Below are 25,645 nucleotides of genomic sequence, written 5' to 3'. Positions count from 1 at the left end.
CAAGAGTATTTGGCTGTGGTTTGGTCGGTCCAGAAGTTCCGTACCTATCTTGACAACCGTCACTTTACAATCGTTACGGACCACTATGCCTTATGCTGGCTTTCTACACTGAAGAACTTGTCCGGACGCTTGGGTCAGTGGATAGTACGCTTGCAGGAGTAGGACTTTGACATAACTTACAAGTCAGGCAGAAAACATCAAGACGCCGACGCATTATCTCGTTGCCCGCTTCCAACTACCCATATCAGCGTTGGTGAGAACTCAACCGCCACATCTACCAAAGTTCATACGCTCGCATCAATAAGGCAACCCTCTTCGGAGGACGAGCCAACATTTATCTCCCGCCAGCGGTTCGATTCATACTGCAGACGCATGATAGACCACCTTTCGGGAGTTTCTCATCTACCCAACGTGCGACTCCGTCGTCAACTCTTGCACTTTAAGCTGGACAATGGGGTTCTCTACCGCCACGTCTATCACCCTGACGGTCAGTGCTGGGTTCCTGTACTGCCACGCTCTCTTCGACTTCAGGTGCTCGAAGCCTTCCACGACGACTTGACTGCTGGTCATCTTGGTTTTAAAAAAACTCTTGACTGCATTCGATGTCGTTATTACTGGCCTGGCCTTTCTTCTAGTGTACCGCGACACGTCGGCTCCTGCTACCCATGCCAGCGTCGTAAACTCCCCACCTCTGCAGCCACTTCCGTGCCCTTCAATGCCGTTCAAGGTTGTAAGTGTTGACCTTTACGGGCCTCTCCCCGTCACATCTGCTGGCAAATGATGGATAGTGACCGCCGTGGACCACCTGACACGCTACGCTGAGACTTCCTCTGTTATTACAGGCTCAGCTGTGGAAGTTGCAGACTTTATTCTTCACGCAATAATACTGCGTCATGGGGCTCCTCGTGTACTGCTTAGTGACCGCGGCCATGTGTTCCTGTCACAAATGGTAAATGAAGTACTGCACGCTTCTGGAACTACTCACAAGACAGCTTCAAGCTACCACCCTCAGACAAATGGTCGCACAGAAGGATTTCACCGAACCCTTGCTGACATGATAGCCATTTACGTCCAACCCGACCACAAAAACTTGGATACTCTTTTACCATTCCTGACATTCGCTTATAACACCGCCGTTCAGCGAACAACTTGCTACTCACCGTTTTACCTCGTGTACGGACGCACGCCGACTACCTTTCTCGACGTCTCCTTCTTTGACAGCCATGGGAATTCATGTCAGTCTTCTAGCGAAGAATACATTTCCCGCCTGGCCCAGTCTCGCCATCAGGCTCGCATCATTACTGAAGCGAGACAGCACGAGCGGAAGATCATCTATGATGAATCCCACCGCGTTGGGTCTTTCGAATCTGGTGACGAGGTGCTGCTTTTGACACCTATTCGCACTCCTTGTTTTTGTGACAAACTCCTACCACGCTTCATCGGGCCATACATTGTTTTAGAACAGACTTCGCCAGTTAATTATTGTGTCACACCACTCGTCGCCCCAACGAACCGCCGCTACTGCAGCACAGAGATTGTCCACATTCCCGTCAAAGTGACGTTCCCCGTCACTTTGACTTACGGCGGCCAGGGTGTCCGCTTCCAAGTGGGGGGAATTAGTGTGGGCATTTGTTACTTACATCGTCATCATCCCTGCATGATCACAATCACCATCATCAGCTTGTCTCTTTGTCCTCATTGCCACTCTGGGTCATCGTCATCGTCTGTGTACTTGCTCTGCCCGTTCGTTTTGCAAGGTCTTTCCTCAAATAAACGCTGACGCAGCCAAGACTACCAAGACTTCATAATATCGACATCTCAGACTCTGAAAGAGCAGTTCATGTCGTATGGCGGGAAAAATTTCGTGGTGTCCGGTTGGAGCTTGCTTCTCATTAATGTAGTACCGTGTGTAAATTCAGGCATCCCTTGTTGTTGTTTTTTTGTATCAACCTCTGAATGAATTGAACTTGTCTGACAAAAGAGTTAACTTAAGATCAATAAGAAAGGTTTCCATAAAAATACAGTAGGCTTTCCATAAGTCAGATTTCGCGGAACCCTTGAATATTGTTTGAAATATAAGAACATTGAAACAATATAATTTTCGTAAATTCAACTTAACCCTGATCTTCAATGATTCGCAGAAAATTTTCCGTAAATACAGTGCAGACCACTTATAACGTAACCGCTTTTTGCGCGGGATCGGTTATAACGTGGGTTTTTTTGACCACCGATATGTCGCCCATAGAACTCAATGTATAGGCCCACCGTTTATTGCGTAGGCGCGTGAAGGAGAATACCGGTTATAGCGCGGAGTTTTTGGGCGCGCGACCATAAAATTGGCGAACGGAGCACCGTCGGCACGGTTTCCTGGCGCGCCGGAACGTTGGGAGTGTGAGCGGGAGGGCGCACGTGGAGACCGCCGCGAAAAGTCAAACATTGCGGAGGAGAAGAGAGGGTACAGTAGGGAGGAAGTCGAGGAGACCTTGGAAGGAGGGAGCGTGTTTTCGTCACCGTGGCGACCGTGGCAGCGTCCAATCCGGGTGCACGCTGTGCGGAGTGGGGGAGAGAAGCGGTAGCATGCTTTTTTTTTCACAACCTCCTTCTTTTGCCTCTTTGGATTTGCTGTGTGCGCTTCGCCGTGTCGTTCCCGTCTGAGAGCCCAGAGCACGTGTGTTGCATAGCTCCTGTCGCCATGGCGTCGGCGGCGTCTTCAAGCGGTGTGAAAAAACGCCGTGCCTTATCGCTGGAGATTAAGGAATGCGTCATAAGGGACATTGAGAGTGGTCTGAAGAAGGCGTTGGTGGCGGCGAAATACGGCGCTTCTGACACGACCGTGTCGACCATCTACAAAAACAAGGACAAACTGCGGCAGCAACTGCAGCAAGATTTGTCTTCCCTGTCACGGAAGAGAATACGTACGTCAAAATACGAAGACGTGGACGCAGCGCTGTTCAGGTGGTTCCGCGAAGTCAGGGCTCAGCGCATCCCAGTAGTAAGTGGCCCCATGCTCTAACAAAAGGCCAAGTGTCTTGGAGCTCTTTTACGCCACGACGACTTCAATCCACTCAACGGGTGGATTCAGCGTTTCAAAGATCGCCATGGCATCAGTGGCAAAGTGGTGTGCGGAGAAAGCGGCGCTGTCGATGACGAGTCTATCGAAGTCTGCCTTCGCTTGAACTTGGAGAGTATGCTGTCGACCTATACTGACAGAGACATTTATAATGCCAATGAAGCTGGTTTATTTTATAACCTTTTGCCCAACCGCACGCTTGCGCTGAAAGGCGAAGCCTGCTCCGGTTGCAAGGTCTCAAAGGAGCGCATAACTATTGTTTTGCGCCAATTTGGACGGGAGCGACAAGCGCCGCCTCTTCGACATGGGTAAATCGGCAAGGCCATGTTGCTTTAAAAAGCGAGAGTGCCTGCCAGTGACCTGCAAAGCCAATAAAAAGGCATGGATGACGTAGGATTTTTTCACCAGCTGGCTTTGCAAGTTTGATGAGGATATGGTGGCAAAGAAGCGGCGAGTCGTGCTTATCCTCGACAACTGCACGACCCACAACGTCAAGCCGAAGTTGACCGCAGTCAACCTAAAGTTTTTGCCTGCCAACACTACAGCAAAAAGTAACCTCTCGACCAGGGTGTCATCGCAACTGTAAAGGCGCTGTACAAAAAGCGCATTTGCGAGAGAGTTTTGCTGAGCATGAAGCTTCAGCAGCTTCTTAAAGTGAACTTAAGAGGTGCAATTGACATGGTAGCTTCATGGTGGCAGGTAAAGGCCGATACCATAAGCAAGTGTTTCAAGAGGGCAGGCTTCGTGCGCAATGCAGAGGCTCTGGAAGACGATGAGCAGAGCGACACGTCGCTCGCCGATGAGACCCTCAACACTGACGACGTGTGGTCCTGCCTCGTTGACAGCAACTTTGTAACCGCTACCGACACTTTCCAAGAATTTGTCGGTGCCGGGGAGTCGGAGCTTTCTGTCTGCGAGGAAGCGAGCACAGATGACGCGATCGTCGCAGCGGTGCACGGTAGTGCGGAGGTTGCAACGGACGACGAGTCGGACGGCGAAGACGATGTCGACTCAACGCCAGAACCAGATTTCCCGTGCAAAGACGCATTGGAATACCTCGCTAAAGTGAAAACGTACTGCGCGAAAAACAGTTCGAGCGAGAAATCGCTTCAGTGCTTAAGCTTTGTGGAAGACGAAATAGTTCGCATCGCTGTTTGCAAGCATCGCCAGACGAAAATAACGGCGTTCTTCTGCTGATGCCGGACCTGAGAACTTTGTTTCCGTGCGGTGTTCTAATTGTGTTGAATGTGTCTGCGAGTGAAAAGTGTAGTAAATTGCTTTTGAAAGGTGGGTTGCCCTTTTGACATAAGCAAAGGCCGAAAAAAGCATGCTTTGGTTATAACACGGTACCGCTTATAGCGCGGATTTTTACAACTCCCGTGACTTACGTTATAAGCGGTCTACACTGTAAATTCCGTGTGTTATAGCAAAGCTAGCTTCACGCTGCAGCTGTGAAGCACTGCCGTGAAGGCACCTTTGCAGACCGTATTTGCGTTTTCGCCTTGAAAGGCCCCTGCAACACTTTTTCAGCGTAGTCAGAAAATGCTGCCAACTGGTAGTCGTGGCTTCCGAGAACACATGAGCCAAATATTAGAGCGCAGCACATGTCTTGGAATCCGTAATAAATTCTCAGTCACATAAAATTGCTTCCTCTTCTCACGTGAAATGACAGAAAAAGTTCAAAAATCACTGATCACAGGCACCGTATGAGCGAATGGCTGATTTGAACATGGCGTGCTCAGTTGTTACTGAGCCCGCCGCAACTTGTTCACCTACTTGCGGGATCACACTGAAAAGGTGCGTATTCGAAGGGAAAAGAAAAAAAAAAAAAGAGAGAGAAGTGCTCAAGGTCACTAGGCGTTTGTGACGTTTTTTCCCCCCAGGCATCCCTCCATGCTTAGCTTCCAGTGCTATCGTCGGGGTGAAAGAATAGCGAATGCAAGTGCAGTGTACGACAAATCTTTGTATCTTCACATGGCTTTGAGCTGTACTCCCAATTAGAGCTGCAGAAGTTGCGTTTGTTCCTGTACTTCTCTCTCTCCTTGTTACTTCACTTGCACTGGATGGATTCAAAAATTTCTTGCCGCGGCTCATTTGTGAAGCGATTAGCTTCTTTATTGAATCCATCCTATGGCTACTTGAAATAGTGTCTCGGGGACCCTCAAAGCTTCAAATTTGAAATATTTCTTGTGTGAGTTTACACAAAAACATGTATGTTGCATTGTGTATTGTTTTTTATTGCTGCAGCAATGCCACAGGCAGGACGATGGTTATAGCGCGAGAACAAAACGACGACACAGAGACAAGAAGGACACGTCGTTTTGTTCTTGTTTTGCCACGTTCCATTTCCCAAGTTTTGTTATCGTCCCAAAACACTACACAATTCTCAGCGCAAACCGCGCCTGCAGTTTTCGAGAAGCTTCCGAACTGTAGTAGATCATTTCGATAAGATCGCGCCTACTCTGAGAACTGTACAGATTATTCTGGAACCTACGCCACGGCCAGCAATAACGCTAGAACATCCGATGGCAAGAGTATAAATGCCGACGCGCTTCGCCGCTTGTCAGTAGTTGATCGACGGCCGGCGCTCCGTTCACTGCTACCGTATATACTCGTGTAAGGGCCGCCCTCGTGTAAGGGCCGCACCCCAACTTTGAAAGCGGATATTTCGAAAAAAAAAAAAAAACAAAAGTTCAAAATGTCCCGCCAGAAAAGTGTAGTTAGTTCATTTACAGCCAGATGGCGCTGCACGCTTTTCCGCTTTTATTCTACTTCCGCCGACGCGCCGACCACGCTGTTGACAGCGCGCCGCCATATTTGCCTTGTGCGGCCTCTTTGTTGGCATCGTTCCTAGCATCGTGTCGATACGTTGGCAGCGCGACTTCAGATCGGTGTCGTCGGTGTCACTTTGTTGGTTGTAGTGAACCCTGCAGAAGCCAGCGCACGTGACGGACGATGGGCCGGCATCTGAGATCATTCACTGCAGCATTTAAGCTGCAAGTGATTGACTATGCCGAGGAGCACGGGAAGCGGGAAGCTGGACGAAAGTACGACGTCGATGAGAAGCGCGTGCGTTACTGGATGAATCAGAAAGATGCCCTCGCCGCTACTAACAGGAGCCGAAAGGCGTTTCGCGGGAAAAAGTGCAAGTACCCGCAACTCGAAAGCGAGCTCGTCAACTACGTCGTCGACACACGAAGGGACGGCTACGCCGTATCGACTGACATGATACGCGTCAAAGCCCTCAGCATCGCTCGCCACATGGAAATACCCCCGGCACAATTCAAGGCAAGTCGGGGCTGGGCTACGCGGTTTATGAACCGTAACCAGCTTTCTATTCGGCGCCGAACGACGATTTGCCAAAAACTGCCGCGCGAGTACGAAGACCACGTCATTAAGTTTCATCGCTTCGTGAATGCTCTCAGGAGGGAGCATGAATACGACCTGTCCCAAATTGGGAATGCGGACCAGACACCTGTGTGGTTCGATGCACCGGAAAGCACCACAGTGGATTTAAAAGGTGCGAAAAGTGTGTCTGTGCGCACGACTGGTGCAGAACGCCAAAGGTGCACTGTGATGTTGTGCATCACGGCAGACGGCAGGAGGCTTCCGCCGTACGTCGTATTTAAAAGGAAGACTCTCCCAAAAGAGAAGTTCCCTCAGGGAATCGTCGTACGTGCGCAAGAGAAGGGCTGGATGTCCGAGGAACTGGTCGTTGACTGGATTAAGACCGTCTGGGCAAACAGACCTGGAGGGCTGTTACAACGGAAAGCCCTCCTTGTTTTGGACAGCTTTAGGGGCCACTTGACCGACCGCGTCAAGAACCGAGTTGCCGCAACTCGTACGGACTTGGCCGTCATTCCCGGTGGCCTGACGAGTGTGCTGCAGCCGCTCGACGTATGCGTCAACAGACCATTCAAAGTGGAATTTCGCCGATGTTACTCTGAATGGATGGCTGGAGGCGTCCACGAGAAGACCCCTACAGGACGGCTGAAGCGGGCGTCGCTCCAACAGGTGTGTGAATGGATTTTGAATGCGTGGCGTGCCATGTCAGTAGAAGTAGTTGCTAAAAGCTTCAAGGTAACGGGAATTTCGAACTCCATGAACGGCACCGAAGATGACCGTCTCTGGGAAGACGCGGACGCCGAGGCGAGCTCCTCCGAGAACGAGGACAGCGAAATGGAATCCGAATAAAAACATTTCTGGCATGTCATTTGTGACTCTTGCACTCTGCTACTGTTGCATAAACAGTACAGACCTTTGGCCTGTACTGCCTGTACTAAATCGGCCTGATTCGTGTAAGGGCCGCACCTAGCAAAATTTTCGAAAAAAAAGTGCGGCCCTTACACGAGTATATACGGTATCTGTGCAAGACTGCTACTGTAATCGGACTTTCCGTTTGCCAGGCACAGGTTCGCCCAAATAAACTGTTAAATCCCTACACAAAGTATCTTGTCTTCGGCCACGTCACGACCCTGTGACATCTGGTGGAGGTGCTGCTTCGTTCATGTATCGGACGCCCCCGTCAAGCCGTGAACCCAGCCCACGTCACGGAGAAGATACCGACGCCAACCAAGAGCAGTGAACAAGCCGCCGACAGCAAGGTCTCCCACCGGAGTACGGGCTTCTACAAGGCAAGGTGCGGAAGACTAAGGCGATGACCTCGACTGCAGCGACAATGACAACCGGAGCGTCCCAGCCCGCGATCGTTATTCATCAACCCAGGGAACCACCAACGTTCCATGGGTCATCGTTTGAAGACCCGGAAACCTAGCTAGAAACATACGACCGTGTGGCCACCCTCAACCCACTGGAACAACGAAGAAAAGATCCGTCGTGTGTACTTCTACCTGGAAGACACCGCAAGGACATGGCTCGAAAATCGGGAGTCCACGCTTCGAACGTGGGATGTCTTCTGCGGCGCATTCCTGCAAACGTTCGCGAGCGTCGCACACAAAGAGAGGGCCGTTGCTCTACTAGAAACCCGGGTTCAGCTACCAAATGAAAAGGTTGCAATTTTCACAGAGGAGATGACCTGCCTATTCCGTCACGCTGACCCAGACATGCCTGAGGAGAAGAAAGTTCGTTTCCTCATGCGAGGGGTCAAACAGGAGCTCTTCGCGGGACTAATGAAGAATCCACCAAACACCGTCCAAGAATTTGTATCCGAGGCGACCCTATCGAAAAAACCCTGGACATGCGCACCAGACAGTATAATCGTCGCCTGACTCCAGAATGCGCTGCTGCTCAAGCCAGTGACTCCGAAGATTTGCGTGAAACGATCCGAGCGATCGTGCGGGAAGAGCTGCTCAAGCTGTTGCCTTCGGCGCAGCCTCAAGCGGATTCGATCGCCAACATTGTGCGAGAAGTTCGGCAATCGCTTCGAATTCCCCAAACACCGCTGCCCGAGCCGGAAACTATGAGCTACGCCGCTGCAGTACGCCACAACGCTCCTCCCCGTCCACGCCAAAACACCGACCCGTCGCACTTCCGTCGCCAGACGCCACCGCCGCTACCACCCTCACCGACGTCCTACCGTTCGCCAGCGGGCCAGCGCAGTGTGCCGAGGAAAACGGACGTTTGGCGTGCACCTGACAACCGCCCGCTCTGCTACCACTGCGGCGAGGCCGGGCACACATACCGCCGTTGCCGGTACCGGCAGATGGGACTGCGTGGCTTTGCCGTCAATGCACCGCGTCCGCAGCCAGGAGAACGGTCACGTGACATCGCCGACTACCTGACAGAAACTCAATGGACACCACGAAGTCCTTCCCGTTCGCCGTCGCCCAGCCGCCGCATGTCACCGCAGCCCCGGCAGAACTCTGGTCTAACGCGGTGCCGGTCTCCTAGCCCGTATCCGGGAAACTAAAGGCATTAACCGATGGAGGTGCGGTTGCTGTGTGACGAACTACCGAAGATCCTCCGACGACGCCGCGACGGAGCTTTCCGAACACAACGCCAGCCAGGCAAAGCCCTGACGGCAAAACCTCAATTACCGAAGGTGACCTGACGACGCAACATGGAAGCAGCGGAACAAGCCGATGCAGCCGTGACCTGATGCCATGCCCTAACTGTAATGCGAGACGGCGAACTAGCGACCTCGACGTTCTTATCGACGGCCACAGTGTGACCGCGCTCGTCGATACTGGAGCCGACTACTCCGTCATCAGTGGGTCATTCGCCGCGAAGTTAAAGAAAGTAAGGACAGCTTAGGAAGGCCCTGAAATTCGCACAGCCAGAGGTCATCTCGTAACGCCTGCAGGAATCTGCACAGTGAGAGTCACCATTAACGGCCGTATTTATCCTACAGACTTCGTAGTCCTACAGCGTTGCTCGAGAGATGTCATCTTTGGCATGGACTTCTTATGCCTCCATGGTGCTGTCATCAACCTAAAAACAAAGTCGATAACGTTATCCACAGAAGAAGCACTACCGCCGCGCACGCCGTCAGGAAACCATGCCTTGAATGTGCTGGAAGAACAAGTCACCATTCCGCCTCGTTCAAGCGTCATTATTTCAGTTGGCGCTCCTAAATCAACTGACTTGGCGTCGTTGAAGGCAGTCAGCATCTGTTGGTCACCCGATATATTTGCGTCGCAAGAGGAATTGCAGAGCTGCAGGGAGGCAAAGCAACGGTTATGCTCACGAATTTCAGCAATGAGTACAAACATGTGAACAAAGAAACAACGGTCGCATACATCGAAGAAATTGTCGAAGCCACCAGTGCTTTCGTCCTCGCCGATTCTGCGGAACCTGCTCAGAGGAACTAAGCCCCCTCCCATAGCTTTCGATGTCAATCCCAGACTTCCGAACCATAAGCAAGAACAGCTCAAGGCCCTGCTCCTGCAATACGAAGATTGCTTTTCGTCGTCATCAAAAATTCGGCAGACCCCAACCACGAAACATCGCATCATAACGGAAGAAAATGCCAGACCACTCCATCAGAGTCCCTACAGGGTTTCGACGCCAGAACGTGCGGCCATGAAGAGACAAGTTGATGAAATGTTGCGGGATGACATTATCCAGCCGTCCAAGAGTCCATGGGCATCCCCCGTGGTGTTAGTGAAGAAAAAGGATGGGACCCTACGTTTCTGCGTCGATTATCGCCGCCTGAACAAAATCACAAGAAAGGACGTGTATCCTCTCCCACGAATAGACGACGCACTTGATCGGCTCCATAACGCCGAGTACTTTTTGTCAATGGACCTCAAGACTGGCTATTGGCAAATCGAAGTCGACGAAAGAGACCAAGAGAAGACGGTGTTTATAACATCGGACGGCCTCTTCGAGTTTAAGGTGATGCCCTTCGGTCTTTGCTCACCGCCTGCAACTTTTCAATGCGTTATGGATACAGTACTGGCAGGATTGAAGTGGCAGACTTGCCTTGTGTACTTGGACGTCGTCGTCGTGTTTTCCTCAAGTTTCAACGAGCATCTTCGGCGCCTTGAAGCTGTACTTCAAGCCATCAAGACGTCCGGACTCACACTGAAGCCAGAAAAGTGCAGATTTGCGTACGAGGAGCTCTTGTTTCTGGGGCACGTTATTAGCAAGTCTGGAGTTCGTCCCGATCCACGGAAGACAGCCGTCATCGCCGACTTTCCGCCGCCTACTGACAAGAAGGCGGTTCGCCGATTTCTGGGCGTGTGCGCCTATTATAGGCGGTTCGTGAAAAATTTCGCCCGCATCGCCGATTCTCTCACTAACCTTACCAAGGCCGACGTGGAGTTCAAGTGGGAAACGCCGCAGGAACACGCTTTTCAGGAGCTTAAACATCGCCTCCAGACGCCTCCGTTACTTGCCCACTTCGACGAATTCGCCGAGACAGAAATACACACTGACGCAAGCAGCGTAGGTCTTGGCGCCGTTCTTGTGCAGAGGGCTGACAAACTTGAAAGGGTTATTAGTTACGCCAGCCTATCGCTATCCAGAGCAGAAGCCAATTATTCCACAACAGAAAAGGAGTGCCTCGCCATCATCTGGGCTACGTCGAAATTTCGCCCCTACCTCTACGGCAGGACCTCCAAAGTTGTGAGCGACCACCACGCCTTGTGTTGGCTAGCCACCTTGAAGGACCTTTCAAATCGCCTCGCACGATGGAGCCTGAGACTTCAAGAATATGACATTACTGTCATTTACAAGTCCGGCAAGAAACACTCTAACGCTGACTGGCTCTCTCGTGCGCCTGTCGACCAACTACCAACCGACGACCCGGACGACGGCTACTTCTTGGGAACGGTAACTACCGACGACTTCGCTGAACGACAGCGGGCCGACCCGAAACTTAAGGCCCTACTAGAATACCTCGAAGGCAGGACCGCCGAAGTCCCGAAGGTATTCAAGCGCGCACTTGCGTTGTTCTTCCTGCGAAACGGTCTTCTACAAAAGAAAAACTTTTCACTGCTTCGAGCTAAGTACCTCCTTGTGGTGCCTTCAGCTTTGCGACCAGAACTCCTGCAGGCCCTGCACGACGATCCGACAGCAGGGCACCTCGGTGTTTCTCGCACGCTCGCGAGGATACAAGAAAGGTACTACTGGCCACGTCTTACCACTGACGTCACTCGTTATGTGAGGACATGCCAGGAATGTCAGTGACGCAAGGCACCGCCGACAAGGCCAGCGGGACTTCTGCAGCCAATTGAACCACCTTGCCGACCTTACCAGCAGATTGGTATGGACCTACTGGGGCCGTTCCAGACGTCGGCTTTCAGAAACAAGTGGATCGTGGTAGCTACCGACTATCTCACCCGCTACGCCGAGACAAAAGCCCTTCCCAAAGGCAGTGCATCCGAGGTAGCTAAATTCTTCGTCGAAAATATCGTCCTACGTCACTTCCCGGAGGTCCTTATCACTGACAGAGGAACGGCATTTACTGCCAACCTAACTCAAGCGATCTTGGCATACAGCCAAAAAACCACCGCCGGACGACAGCGTACCACCCACAGACCAACGGCCTCACCGAGCGGCTTAACAAGACGATCGCCGATATGCTGGCAATGTACGTCGATGTCGAACACAAGACGTGGGACGCCATTCTTCCGTATGTGACCTTCGCATACAACACGGCGGTGCAGGAGACGACGCAGATATCTCCATACAAATTGGTCTACGGAAGGAGCCCGGCAACGACGCTCGATGCCATGTTACCCAACGTCATCGACGAAGAAAACCTCGATGTGAGCGAGTACCTTCAACGCGCCGAAGAAGCCCGACAACTTGCGCGTCTCCGTATCAAGAATCAACAGATAACCGACAGCCACCGTTACAACCTTCGACGACGCTTCGTGGAATACCAGCCCGGTGAACGTGTTTGGGTGTGGACGCCGATACGCCGATGTGGACTAAGTGAAAAGCTTCTGCGACGGTACTTCGGACCGTACAGGGTGGTTTGACGTCTCGGCCCACTTGATTACGAGGTTGTCCTCGATGGCATCGCAAACTCTCAACGACGCCGATCGCGACCAGAAGTCGTCCATGTCGCGCGCCTCAAGCCGTTTCATGCGCGTTGACAAACTGAAACAGTGTTTTTGTATTGTTATTGTATTGAACTTATTCATTGTTTTTTCTTGCATTATATTTGTACCTTCATCTTTACTTAACGCATCGGGACGATGCCTTTTTCAGAGGGGGTCAATGCCACGTTTCATTTCCCAAGTTTTGTTATCGTCCCAAAACACTACACAATTCTCGGCGCAAACCGCGCCTGCAGTTTTCGAGAAGCTTCCGGACTGTAGTAGATCATTTCGATAAGATCACGCCTACTCTGCGAACTGTACAGATTATTCTGGAGCCTACGCTACCGCCAGCGACAACACTAGAACATTCGACGGCAAGAGTATAAATGCCAACGCGCTTCGCCGCTTGTCAGTGGTTTATCGACGGCCGACGCTCCGTTCACTGCTATCTGTGCAAGACTGCTACTGTAATTTCGAGAAGCTTTCGAGAAGCAGTTTTCGAGAAGCTTCCGGACTGTAGTAGATCATTTCGATAAGATCACGCCTACTCTGCGAACTGTACAGATTATTCTGGAGCCTACGCTACCGCCAGCGACAACGTTAGAACATTCGACGGCAAGAGTCGATCAACCACTGACAAGCGCTTCGCCGCTTGTCAGTGGTTGATCGACGGCCGACGCTCCGTTCACTGCTATCTGTGCAAGACTGCTACTGTAATCGGACTTTCCGTTCCGGGCACAGGTTCGCCCAAATAAACTGTTAAATCCCAACACAAAGTATCCTGTCTTCGGCCATGTCACTGCCCCATGACACTATCGTCGGGGTGAAAGAATAGCGAATGCAAGTGCAGTGTACGGCAAATCTTTGTATCTTCACATGGCTTTGAGCTGTACTCCCAATTAGAGATGCAGAAGTTGCGTTTGTTCCTGTACTTCTCTCTCTCCTTGTTACTTCACTTGCACTGGATGGATTCAAAAATATCTTGTGGCGGCTCATTTGTGAAGCGATTAGCTTCTTTATTGAATCCATCCTATGGCTACTTGAAATAGTGTCTCAGGGACCCTTAAAGCTTCAAATTTAAGATATTTTTTGTGTGAGTTTACACAAGAACATGTATGTTGCATTGTGTATTGTTTCTTATTGCTGCAGAAATGCCACAGGCAGGATCATAGTTATAGCGCGAGAACAAAACGACGACACAGAGACAAGAAGAACACGTCGTGGTTTTGTTCTCGCGCTATAACTATCGTCATGCCATACCAACTAGCCCAAGCTGCCACACTTCTAAGCCACAGGCAGCTCTGAATGGTTGCCTAAAGCTTTTAAAAGTCAGCACTCTTATACCGGTACTTGTCATACTGTGCCAGCAAACTTTTGCAATTGAGGGACACATTGGGCTGTGTTCCGTAACAGCTGATGTCCCCTTTTCAGTCAGTACATTTTCCACATGACAGCAGTGTAGTGCAGCGAAGGTGGGTGACTGCTCACATATCCCTCATCTATGTGGCTTTGCTTTAAAAAAACATTGCTACCTCAGACACAATGCTTAAGACCCATTAAACATGCTATTGACCGAGGCCAGAGTGTCTTGCGTTTTTTTTTTCCTATCAGTTGGCAAGCAACTGCTGGTGCGTGTTGTTTGGCTATTTCGGCAACATTGCAGGCAAGCAGATGTTCAGCTGGAAGCTACGAAGGCAGCAGATGTTTTCAGGCATTGGCAAGCAAAAAGCATAAACTTAGCATATATATGCAGCAAAGCAGTGTGAATTAAGCAGCTTTAAAATACACGCAAAAAGCATAGCAGGCGAAACCAGATTTTAAAGTTTAATTATTTCTATGTTTGCATTTTCGGTATTTTATTTATGAAGTTTTATTTATGAAGTGCAGTGTGCTTCTCTGCACTGCACATTTGAGCGAGAAATGGCATCACCTGTTATGCTTCAAGCAAGCACACGGTCCTAGTTGTAAGTGCTGGGGCCCGAGCGTGTAAATCAAGAGATGCGACTCAACATTTTCCACGTCGTTACGTAATCAAACTACACTTGAAGAGGCCAGACGACAAGGTGCCATTAGTTATTTAAACTGCATAGCAGAAAAGCTAACTTCCCAATTTTGATATGGGTCTATTGTGGCAACTGTCTCAGTCATGCTCTCATTGATACGGTTGAAGTGTGGCCACTGAGAGGAAATGTGCTGCATAGGCATCACAGTAAAATCAGATGCCACAATTTTTGCAGCATATTGGCAGTGCACTGCGTTGTCAATCGTGGCTGGAGGCCCTCATCCCTGTATCTGTTCTCTCAATATTGGACAGCTGAGAAGAACCAAGTCTATTAAATACGAAAAACTGCCAGAGCGTATCTGTCATCTTTACTAAATGGTATTGAATGTTTACAGATTTGACCCGAGATTGAAATCTCATGTTCGAAGTATCAGACTCGTAAAAACAATTTTTTTTTCTTTTTTCACAAACATTTCCAGTGTCACTCTGCGCATTCTATTGCAGGTGCAGATAAACGATTATATGTCTCTTGGTTTTGTGATCTGCATTTTATGGAGAATCGGCTTGAGCCTGGCAAAACCTCTATCAAAATAATGTAATGAAAACCTGGGCTATACGACTCAATTTTACGTGGACCTCGCATTTTAGGTTGATTCTCATATAACATTTGGGAAAAGAATAAAATTGCCTTTTTCTCTTGAATCTAATCCTGACCAAATATTTACTGGTACAAAATAAAAAGTTATATTCCCCTAGGTTTACAAGCAGAAAAATACAGTTGAGACAGGTACAGTTCTTAGAATAACAAATTTATTCCTTTGGCAGTTTATGTGCTTATATGATTCAGTTGTCCTTGCTTTAACATTTCTTTAAGGTCGCTTCAGGATACACCTCTATTGCATGCACATCTAGGGTCATTTCTTGGACAATATCCACAAGGAGTAGCTTCAGCTGGTTGGAAAGCTAGTCTTTGAGATCCAGATATTTTCATGCTTATAGCCAGTGGAAACTTTTCCAAGTCAACATGTAGCTGAGGATCTCCCTTAGTTCGCAACATTCGCAATCAAAAGCTTCTAGCGTGTAAAAAGAGTACAAAACGATGCAGTTATCTTCAGCGCGCAAAAGAACTTTCTCTTGATGTGAGCTTTCGCATTAACATCAGCACATCACCACTTGTCTTCACAATGGGACATCTACAATGCAGGGTCCTGATGTAGGCGTATTCGGGTGCTCTGTACCCATTTTTCGGGCAAGGCTGAGTGTCACTGCCTGTATTCTTGGTTTTTTATCATGCGAAACCCAGTATATGCGACACCCGGATTATGCAACAGTTTTGTGTGGTTCCCTGATGGTCATATAATCGGGGTTCCACTGTAACACGCTTTTATGATGTAGGGCAAGCTGACATAGTAAAAAAAGGTCTTGCACTCTATTTTCATAACGGATAACGTGAAGATTGAAAAGGGGCATTTGCGTTAAGAAAATTTCTATGCACATGTTCCTGAAGCAGCCAAGGTTGGCAGCACAAAAGTTGCTGCAATCTACAAAATGAGGTTCCTTGTCTGCATTTGCTGCGCCAAGTTTGTTGGTGCCGATGTGCAGCATCTTGATCATTAATAAAGCTTATTCGTACTGGCATGCTTGTGCCCAGGGCTAACTTGTTAATAAATGAGCAGTATCTCCCAGCATCTCCTCCTAGACAAGATTATGAAATTGGCCGTGTTGGTAATGCATAACTGATCATGTAGTGAAAAAAAATAGACACAGGACAGGCGAAGAGACGAAGGGGTGTGCTTACTTCTAAAAAGATTTATTTCGAAGAGCGTACATGTATATACTCTTGAAATGCAAAAAACAAATAAGGAAGTCAAGAACCCCACTATTGCCATGCACAAAAATCTTATCGTTCTCGGGAAGAGGAGGAATAAACCAGCAGGTTCAGGTGGCCGGGCCTAAGCCTCCAATGAGGGGACGTCAAGGGCTTGCCTCGAGAAAGACAATTTTTTTTGTGAAGCTGAAGAGAGGGAGTGCTGACGCAGTTCAGCCCTACTCTAGAAATCCTGTGTGCCTTGTTGATTTCTCTTGTTGTTTTATTTGTTTTTCCCAACAGTCATGGCATCATGCTAAAGCGTTTTGCAGCCACATGTGCTGCTGCAATGCAATGCCAAAAAACCATCGCGACCATTCCTGACCTTACACGTGTGTTTACGGAGCCGGTTGTTGATACATCGGCCAGTTTGTCCTATGTACTGCTTGCCGCATGAAAGAAGTATCTGATAGACAACGTTTTTTTGTGCATGTGACAGACGGGATTTTGTGCCTTTTAGAACAACCTAGTTTTGCATTTGAAACATCTTTAGTACACAAGTAAAACATCATTAGTACACAAGTACGGCAGCTTTTTCAGAGCAGAAAAAGCTGGCCCACACCCAAGCCTCTTTCAAGTTGTGGGAGATTCTATGTAGATATGGCACTACAGCAATCTTCTGTAGCCTTACTGGTTTAAAATCAGAGGGCTTGTTTCGAGATTAGAAGTTTCTTGACCAAATTTTTTGCGACTGAAACCTGTATGTGAGAGGCGTAGCCAGCATTCAGAAGTCGCTCTGCTTGCTCTTTAAAAGTAGCTGACATTAGGCGTAGACAAGACTTCTGTAAAGCGTTGCAACACACAACTTTACAATGCCTCTTTTTACGAGTTTTGTGTCGGCGAAGTGGTACGGAAGCAGGGGTTTGTAGCTTCTTGGCTGGTATGTCAACCAAGTGTGGTCTTAGTGAAAAGTCAGGGCTATGTCTAAAAAAACCTGAGAGTGTTGTTAATTGGCAACTCGTGAGTTAAAATGAGGAGTTTGAACCACTCCTTGATGAAGTTGAAGATAGTGTCTAGGGCGCATGACATGAGATATCAGTAGAGAAGAATGAGGAAGTCGTCAATAAATCTAAAAGCGCATGGTTCTGTTGTCACAAAGGTCACCTAAAACAATTCTGTCAAGCTTCGCTAAAAATAAGTCATTTAGTTGTGTCTGCATGATTTTATGAATTTCTCCAATTCATCATTTGTCATACGTATGAAGCTGAGCAGACTGCACAACAAGTACACACGTTCAGGGCTCTCCTGAATAAACTATACGCAATGATCTATTGCCTATTTTTGCGTCAGATGTGCCGCTCAAAAAGGAGATACTACATTGTTGGAGATACATTGGAGATACTTTTTGCAGAAAGGAGATACATTGTTTTGTTTGCCATATACACGCATTTAATACAGTCGAACCTCGTTATGACGTACTCCAGAAAATTTAAATAGTAAGTAGTTCACTATAGCCCGAATTCGCTATATATAACTGCACCGAAGAATCGTCAAACCCTGGTGTGAATAGGTCAGCAGCATGACAGGAATCGACAAGACACTTACCTGAACAAAAATACATTTATTGAGGCGAAAAGAGCCTGTGCAATGTGGCCTGGTTTTTTTGGTTGATGGTGTGCCATATAATGCCTTGCTCAGCCATGTCGAGGCATTCCACAAACTTGAGCCTGGTGCCTTCCATCGTGCTGCAATAGCGCCGCGCCAGAGCCATTCCAGCCAAAATCTCGCTAGAAGTTGGCAGCGGAATGTTTTCGGAGATTGTGTCTTCAACTTCTGTGACTTCAATCCCAATTAGCTAGTGTGTCGCCTCCACAGCGGTTTCCACGTCAGTCAGTTCGGCAATCGTCTCCGACGCGTGGTTGTCGCCAACGAAGTTGTCTAGTGTGAGCGTGTCCAATGCATCGTCCACAAAACGCGAAAAATCGCTCCGCTTTTTGTCGAGCTCGACAACCTCTTCAGAGCCTTCAACATCTTCAATGGGCTCTTCAACTGCCTCAGTGCCAACTGTGAAACCAGTGTGCTGAAAGCAGTTCACGATGGTCTTTTTCTTCACGCTCTCCCAAGCGGCCTTCAGCATCTTTATGGCACCCAACAAGTCAATTTTCAGGTCTTCGTTAATTCGAAGACGAATGAGCAGCCGCTCGATGAGCCTTTGCTTGTAAATCGCTTTGAAGGCACGGATGATCCCTTGGTCTTGAGGCTGGATCTTGGAGGTGGTGTTGGGCGGCAGAAACTTGAGCTCAATATTGCTCAATGGAACATCTGCGGAGTGCACCGAGCAATTGTCGATGGGCAGAAACACTTTCCTACCGTCATCTTCAAGCTGCGTGTCCCACTCCCTCAACCATCCTACTCCTTCAACTCTCGTGTCATCCATCACTTTCAATTGGAAGCATAAGTGGCTGGTAGGTTGCGGCAGCGTCTCAATCAGTTCGGCGTCTTGAACTTGCCGATCACAACTGGACGAAGTTTTGTCGAACCATCCATGTTCGCGGCAAGTAGGACGGTGATTCGGGCTCTGTTTTGCTTGCCACCATGACATTTCTGCTCGTGTGTGCTGCAGAGTTTGGCGCGGCAGCATCTGCCAGAAGAGGCCCGTTTCATTCGCATTAAAAATATCTTTTGGTTGATATCTGGCACAAATTTGAGGCCACTCTTCTTTCAGCCACTTGTGCATTGCTGCGCCGTTTGCCGACTCGCTTTCGCCCATGACATCTTTTCTGACGAAGTCGAACCGGTTCTTAAACCGTTACAGCCACTCCGCACTGGCACTAAAATCTTAGTCATCGAGAATGAAAGCGAAGTCTCTTGCCTTTTGCTGCAGCATTGGCCCCTACACAGGAATGTTTGTAGCCCTTATGTCGACGAACCATTTAAGTAAACATTCCTTGACGCGTTCGAAGGCAGCAGGTCGAATACGTGGTGCGTTGGCATGCTTTCTGCCGTGTTGCTGAACAATTTCCTTTTTCTGCCTCAGCACTGTGCTTAATGTGCTGCGGGATATTTTGAGAGCTTCAGCAACAACTGACTTTTTTTCACCTCTTTCGACACGCCGAATAATTTCCAGTTTCATCGCATACGACAAGACAGTCCGTTTCTTCCCCTTTTGCGCCATGGTGACGGTATACAACACCGCTTAGCACCACAAAAACGTGCAAATGAAGAAAACACCACAACAAAGCAACCGCTAGCCTGGAAAAGCGGCGTGCGAACATGCGTCCACGTCGTCAATCGTCAAGGCTGCTAGATTTTACCAGTGCGTCAGGCGCATGATATTTTAGTAAACGGCCGTATACTAACCTTTAAGAGTGAGCCTTGCCGATTTCGGAAGCCATAAAAAAAATATTGTCGTTTGCAGTCTACACCGCTGCATCACGAAAGGTGTTACATGCGTATGGGATGTAAATGTGGGTCCGCCTAACTGCTGCTGTGCTGCGGTAAAGCCGAACGTGCGCTCCCGAAGCGCTTGTATTCTGATCTGGGAAATTCGGTATATCCATTGCACGCTCGAGTTCATTTGCTATAAAAATGCTAAAATACTATCTGTTGGTAGTTCAATGTAGCCAGTAATTTATTATATCTATGTTCAGTATATCCATGTTCGACTGTATAGAGCTGTGCTGTTGGGATAGTCTAAAGCCTCTTCATATTGTTTTGATTGCTGTTATCGTAAGCTGCCAACTGCATACTTGTGAGGAGAAGCACAAGCCTATTTGTCAAGAGCCACATGTAATTTAACAGTGAAGCTGTTGAAGCTGGCAATAACATTTTCGTTAATGAAAACCCCTGCTGTACCGTTGCCTTAGCAACTACAACAACCGCGTGTCATCTGTGCTAAAGATAGCCAAGCTGCATTCTCTGTGAAGCTATTGCCATAGCTATCTCCATGGTTTCTTTCACCGTGGCTCAGGGACAGCAATTTCAACATTCAGAGAGGCAAGGTTTCCACGGCAGCCGCTTCTTTGGCCAAGCATGCTGGATCCCATCGCCGCTGTCATTGTGACTCCTGTCCTGCAGCATGGCGAGCTGAAAATCAACCAGCTTTGCTGTGCGAAATTCCGTGAAGCTTAATGCAAAGTTGCATAACCTTTTTTTTTAATTCTGCTTTCTTTTTCTTCTTATCATTGACATGCCTTCTTTCTGGGAAGGATGTTGCCTATTGCACTTGAAGTCCAACCTGACTCGCTATTTATTCCCACTACTGCCGTATTAGTCTCTGTGGTTTGTTGTGTGTGCTGATTGTGCCTACCTGATGTCTTCCCCCAGGTGGAGGCTCAAACCAATCTGCTTTTGTCGGTGTCGTCGGCATGTGATCCGACGCTCAACAAGAAGCTCAAGAGGAAAATCAACTTTCTCTGGAAACAGGTTACTTTACAACATTTTACGCCGAATATCAGAGGCACATTGCAAACTTTAATCTTCCCCACAGCTTCATGTAACAGTGCTCTGCTACAAGGGGCTTCTTATGAGAGGATTGTGTGAATATTTGAAGTGGATGGTAGGCGAATAGTGATTTGGTCGAAATAATTTCGAATCAAATTCAAATACAGTGCAGTCCACTTATAACGATACCACATATAATGATATATTGGTTAATACAATGGGTTGACTTAACTGTCTCATTTTTTGTATTCGGGCTATGGGGAAAAATACCATATATAACGATATGTTATTCATCGCATATCGAATACAACGATGAAAGTTTTGTCGTTTGGACGACTAGTTCTAGAATAATCTTAACATTCACATTGATCAGTACCACTGAAACGAACACGAGAAGACGAAAAGTTACCGTAGGGAGTTCGTATTTACTGCCATTGCAGTGCAGCACCGGCAGCGCGTCCTGCCCGTTTCGGAAGCCGGAGAGAACATCTCGAGTTGCCACGGCACGCTGAGAGCGATGCAGAGCGCCGAGAGAGACTTCAGAAAAAAAAAAAGAGTAACAAGCAAAGCCGCGCCACGACTTGCGGTCCATGTTGGATACCCGCGACCAACACCGTGCCTGCGACAAAGCAAAGACAGAGAGCAAAAAAAAAAAAAAAAAGTGAGAAGCAAAGATTTTCACTTTTTTGAGACAGGTTCAGTCCGACTGGACTGAATTAGCCTCTCCTTCCCAGCGATCGCATCGCGCAAGCAGCACGGGCGGAGCTAAGCTCCAGCTAAGATGGTGCCGATGAAGCGTAAGGCCGTGTCTCTTGACACAAGGTCCAAAATTTTACAAGACTCTTGACAAGGATTCAAGGTGAGTGCCCCTGTGAAAAGATATGAGCTCGCGCAGTCGACGATATCGACAATCCTCAAAGCCGGCAGCACTGCAGTTTTGAAAGCTGGATACAGCCGCTAGGACAACGAGCGGAAGAGGGTACGAGAGCCTTTGTATGTGGACGTGGAAGAGGCCCTCTACCAGTGGTTTCTGACGATCCGTTAACAGAATGTGCTGATCAGTGGTTATACTTGCCACAAAGTAAAAAAAAATAACGCTTTTCTGCTTCGTCGGCCAGATTTCGATTTTGGAGAGGGAAAGACACAAAGGTTTGAAGAACGGCATGGAATTGTTCACTAAAACATGGTGGAGGAAGCGGCTTCTGTGGACTCCCAAGCGAAGCAGCATTGGCTGCAGACCAAACTATTCAAAGATATTTATAATTGTGACGAGACTGCCCCCCCTTTTTTTTAAATGATTCTATCGAAGACGCATGCTCTGAGAGGCGATCCGTGTCCTGGCAGGAAGCACTCCAAAGTTAGAGTGACCGTATTGTTCTGCGTGAACATGGATGACCGTCATCAAATGAAGCCCTTCGTGATTGGGCAATCCAAGAAGCCAGTCTGCTTCGAAAATCAGCACATTCCGGTATGCTACTGCAGTAATAAGAAGGCCTGGATGTCCCGCGTCTTGTTCAAGGAGTGACTGCTCGAGATGAATGGTGTCATTAAAAGCAGGGGCGTAAGGTGGTGTTCATGCTGGATAACTGCAGCGCACACATCGTGAGCCCGAAGCTGACATCAGTAGAATTGATGTTCCTGCTGCCAATACAACGCCAGGCTTGCAACCGCTAGACGCTGGTGTGATAGTGAATTTTGAAGCGCTGTACCGGTGGAGCATGCTTGAGTGGCTGGTCCTAGCGTTTGACCGCTCGGCTACCGGTACGTCAGGCAATGCAGACGAACCCCCTCACTTGAAGATCAGCCTTCTAACGACTGTGCGCTTTGTTTACGGCACGTAGTACGAGGTGAAGCAGACCACCATACAATACTGCTTCAGAAAAACAGGCATTGTGCGCCAGGACCAGCCTCCCCCGCCTAATGGCAGCGAGACCTGCATGGAATACCGCGGATCTTGATGAAGTCTGGGAGCACATCGCTACTGGTGGCATAGATAGCGAGTGTGTCCCGTCGGTTGAGGACTTTCTCACAGCAGACAGTGCTGCCTCGTGCTGCGAGGAACTCACCGACGAGGCAGTTGTCGTGGATGTGATGTTGCGACAGACGCCGGCGTTGTGTGACGGCAGCAGTGACAGTAGTGACGACGAGTTCAACAGTCACAGTGCTTCTCCTGCCTCGTCGATGACCACGCAAAGTGCACTGGTGTTGATCGATGCGCTAGTAGACTTCATGCGTGTCCGAGGACTGCTGCCAGAGTATTCGCAACAGTTTGAAGCTATGTGAACCGCGCTTGTTAAGCTGAAGCTTCTGCAGAAGCAACTGTGAATATCTCACTACTTCATCGTGCCAAAGCCATAAATGCTCTTCGAAGTATCAAGTTTTTCCTTTTTTTTTTGAAAGTCTTTAATCTACATCATCTGTCACTGGTGGAAAAAGCATATTCGAGCCTGGAGCTACGAAAGGTACGTCCGGGGACGATTTTTTATGACAGCCGAGACATAACGATTATAGGTTATAACGATCGTATTTTCAGGTTTCCTCAATATAGTTATAAGTGGACTGCACTGCAGTACATGGATTGCACATTATTAAGAAGAAAAATTGGCATATTTTTCATAACCCAGCTAACCTGCACAATATCTTTTAAAAGCTTAAACAAGGCCTGTGCGAATGCTATTCTTTTTGGTTCAAAGGATGTGAAATCTCTGAATAGTAGCAAGATTAGACTTTCAGTTTCGGTAACCTCTAAAATATCCCATTTTAGATTCAATGCAGCTTAGGGTCGAGCTCAATCCGGTGTGTGACGTGACCACCCTTACTCCACATGTGCTTCGGCTCCCCCTGTATAGCCTCAGAACGCTGACACAGGGAGCATCTACTAATCTACGCTCGCTCTCCCTTCTCACGTATCTAGGCATTGCGCCCAGCAGTGTTTGCACCCCCATTGCACTTGTGTGTCCTCTTCCCCTCTCTCTCCTACGCTCTCCCTCTCGCCTCGCAGAGCCAACGCAGGCAGCGGGCGCTAGTGAGTCTCTTGATTGAAAAACTGACTGCTCGCGCTGCACCATCGTTTACTGGCCACCCCGTATATATAGGCACTGGATCTTGACCTCCAAGGAAGTGCTGGTGGGAGATTTATTCCGTGCATTGTTGAACAACAAAAACTTGCAGCGTGTGCGTTAACCAAAAGCAGACTGCGGGTCTTAGTGTCCGATTGGAGTTTTCAGTCTCGCTGCCCATTAGCAGCGATTTGCATGTTCCAGTAGGAAACACCAGTCTATCACCTCAGGTTTCTTTTTTCCACAATGCCGCGATGAGCGCCAGCGTCAACGCCGCCACCAGTGTAAGCGTGCACGCCCACTGCTTTGCATCTGAACATGCTTCCGTTTAGCGGGAGATGGTGTAATTTTGAACGTTACTATACACAGAGCTTGTAAACTGGTATAATACATTTGCATTTTTTTTAAAAAGGTATGAATCGATGCCCAAGTAACTTCATATAACTTTGAAGTGAGACTTCGTGACAGGGCTGATTTCTCCTGGATAGGAGTTTTCACGGCTTGACACCCCTTCTGTGCAGTAAGACCACCTTTGCAGGAGGCTACGTATGAACTAACCTACGCTTATACACTTATTTGTTTGTTTTGAATACTTCAATATTATTAAAAATTTATTTGAAGTTGCTGTGAATTTGAATACTACACTATTCATTCGAATGTTAGAAGTATTTGAACACTCGCTCAGACCTACTTTATGCATTTGTTTTTTGTTATGCAAAATTTTTTCTGCAGCTACATGTGCCGGTTAAGTAGCCGAAATACGTTTGAACATATGGGTTATAAAGTCGCATGATTCATCCAACGTCGCGGGATTGAATCCCGGCTGCGGCGGCTGCATTTCCGATGGAGGCGGAAATGTTGTAGGCCCGTGTGCTCAGATTTGGGTGCACGTTAAAGAACCCCAGGTGGTCGAAATTTCCGTAGCCTTCCACTACGGCGTCTCTCATAATTATATGGTGGTTTTGGGACGTTAAATGCCACAAATCAATTAATTCATGCAACGGATAATTCAAGCTGGCTAATTAGTCCAGCGAAAGTTAAGTGTTCTTAAGTGGTGGAAAAAAACTCCTTATTTCCAACACGCCACTGTTATGTGAACAAGATTGCCTGATCATACAGAATCTCTATGTGCAATCGCAAGCGGTACGACTAAGTTTGATGCATCACTTGTTGCTGCAGCGTCATGAACTCTTAACTATGTGCTCGCTGCGTTCACTCCGGAAGGCGTTATGGTTGAAACAGCAGGGGAAAATTGTGTGGCCTCGTTTCATGTGCTGCTAATTGATGGAGGTGTTGGAGGAGCATTAGTGGGGGTGTGGTCTCTATTTTCTGGCGTGGGCAGAATTTTTTTTTACTTAAAAAATCCAACAAAGAGAGAGAGAAAGGCAACACTGGTGCTTTACTTGACAACAACTTTTCTTGGCATTGAAGTGAAGGCTACAAAGCCAAATCACGTGCATTCTACCACTAGTGAATGTTGTTGCACAATAGTGCCCGTATTTTTAATGTGAAATATCTAAGTTCCTTCTTTATTTTCTGTGTAGAGCTATTTGGACACAGCTCACACCAGTAAGGTATTCACATTTCTTTTATTTATTTATTCGTTGTGACTTCAAGATTCTGAATGCTTATGAAAGTCCCACCTTTGTATCTCAAACGTTAAGCGGCATCTGCGTTTACATGAAACTCTGATGGTGTGCCACTGTCACTTTCCATAACGTTACGACACGTGTGCTGAATCAAACTACTTCGCGTAGGGCTACATGTCTAGAAATTTCGCATTCATAGCTTTCCCTTCAGTGCCAAGAAAAG

The 25,645-nt window shown here is 48.2% G+C and overlaps 1 protein-coding gene across 1 annotated transcript in view; it reads left to right on the top strand.

Moving 5' to 3' along the window:
- LOC142804118 (stalled ribosome sensor GCN1-like) overlaps positions 1–25,645 on the top strand; it is a 344,986-nt gene that overhangs the window by 10,858 nt on the left and 308,483 nt on the right. The window contains exon 5 of the mRNA XM_075890700.1: positions 20,658–20,756. Coding sequence (XP_075746815.1) covers positions 20,658–20,756 — 99 coding nt within the window. The remainder of the gene's footprint in view (positions 1–20,657; positions 20,757–25,645) is intronic.

Source organism: Rhipicephalus microplus, chromosome 3 (genome assembly GCF_043290135.1).
Source record: "Rhipicephalus microplus isolate Deutch F79 chromosome 3, USDA_Rmic, whole genome shotgun sequence".
NCBI lineage: Eukaryota > Metazoa > Arthropoda > Arachnida > Ixodida > Ixodidae > Rhipicephalus > Rhipicephalus microplus.
Note: the sequence above shows the minus strand (reverse complement) of the source record. Positions and strands in the feature narration are given on the sequence as shown.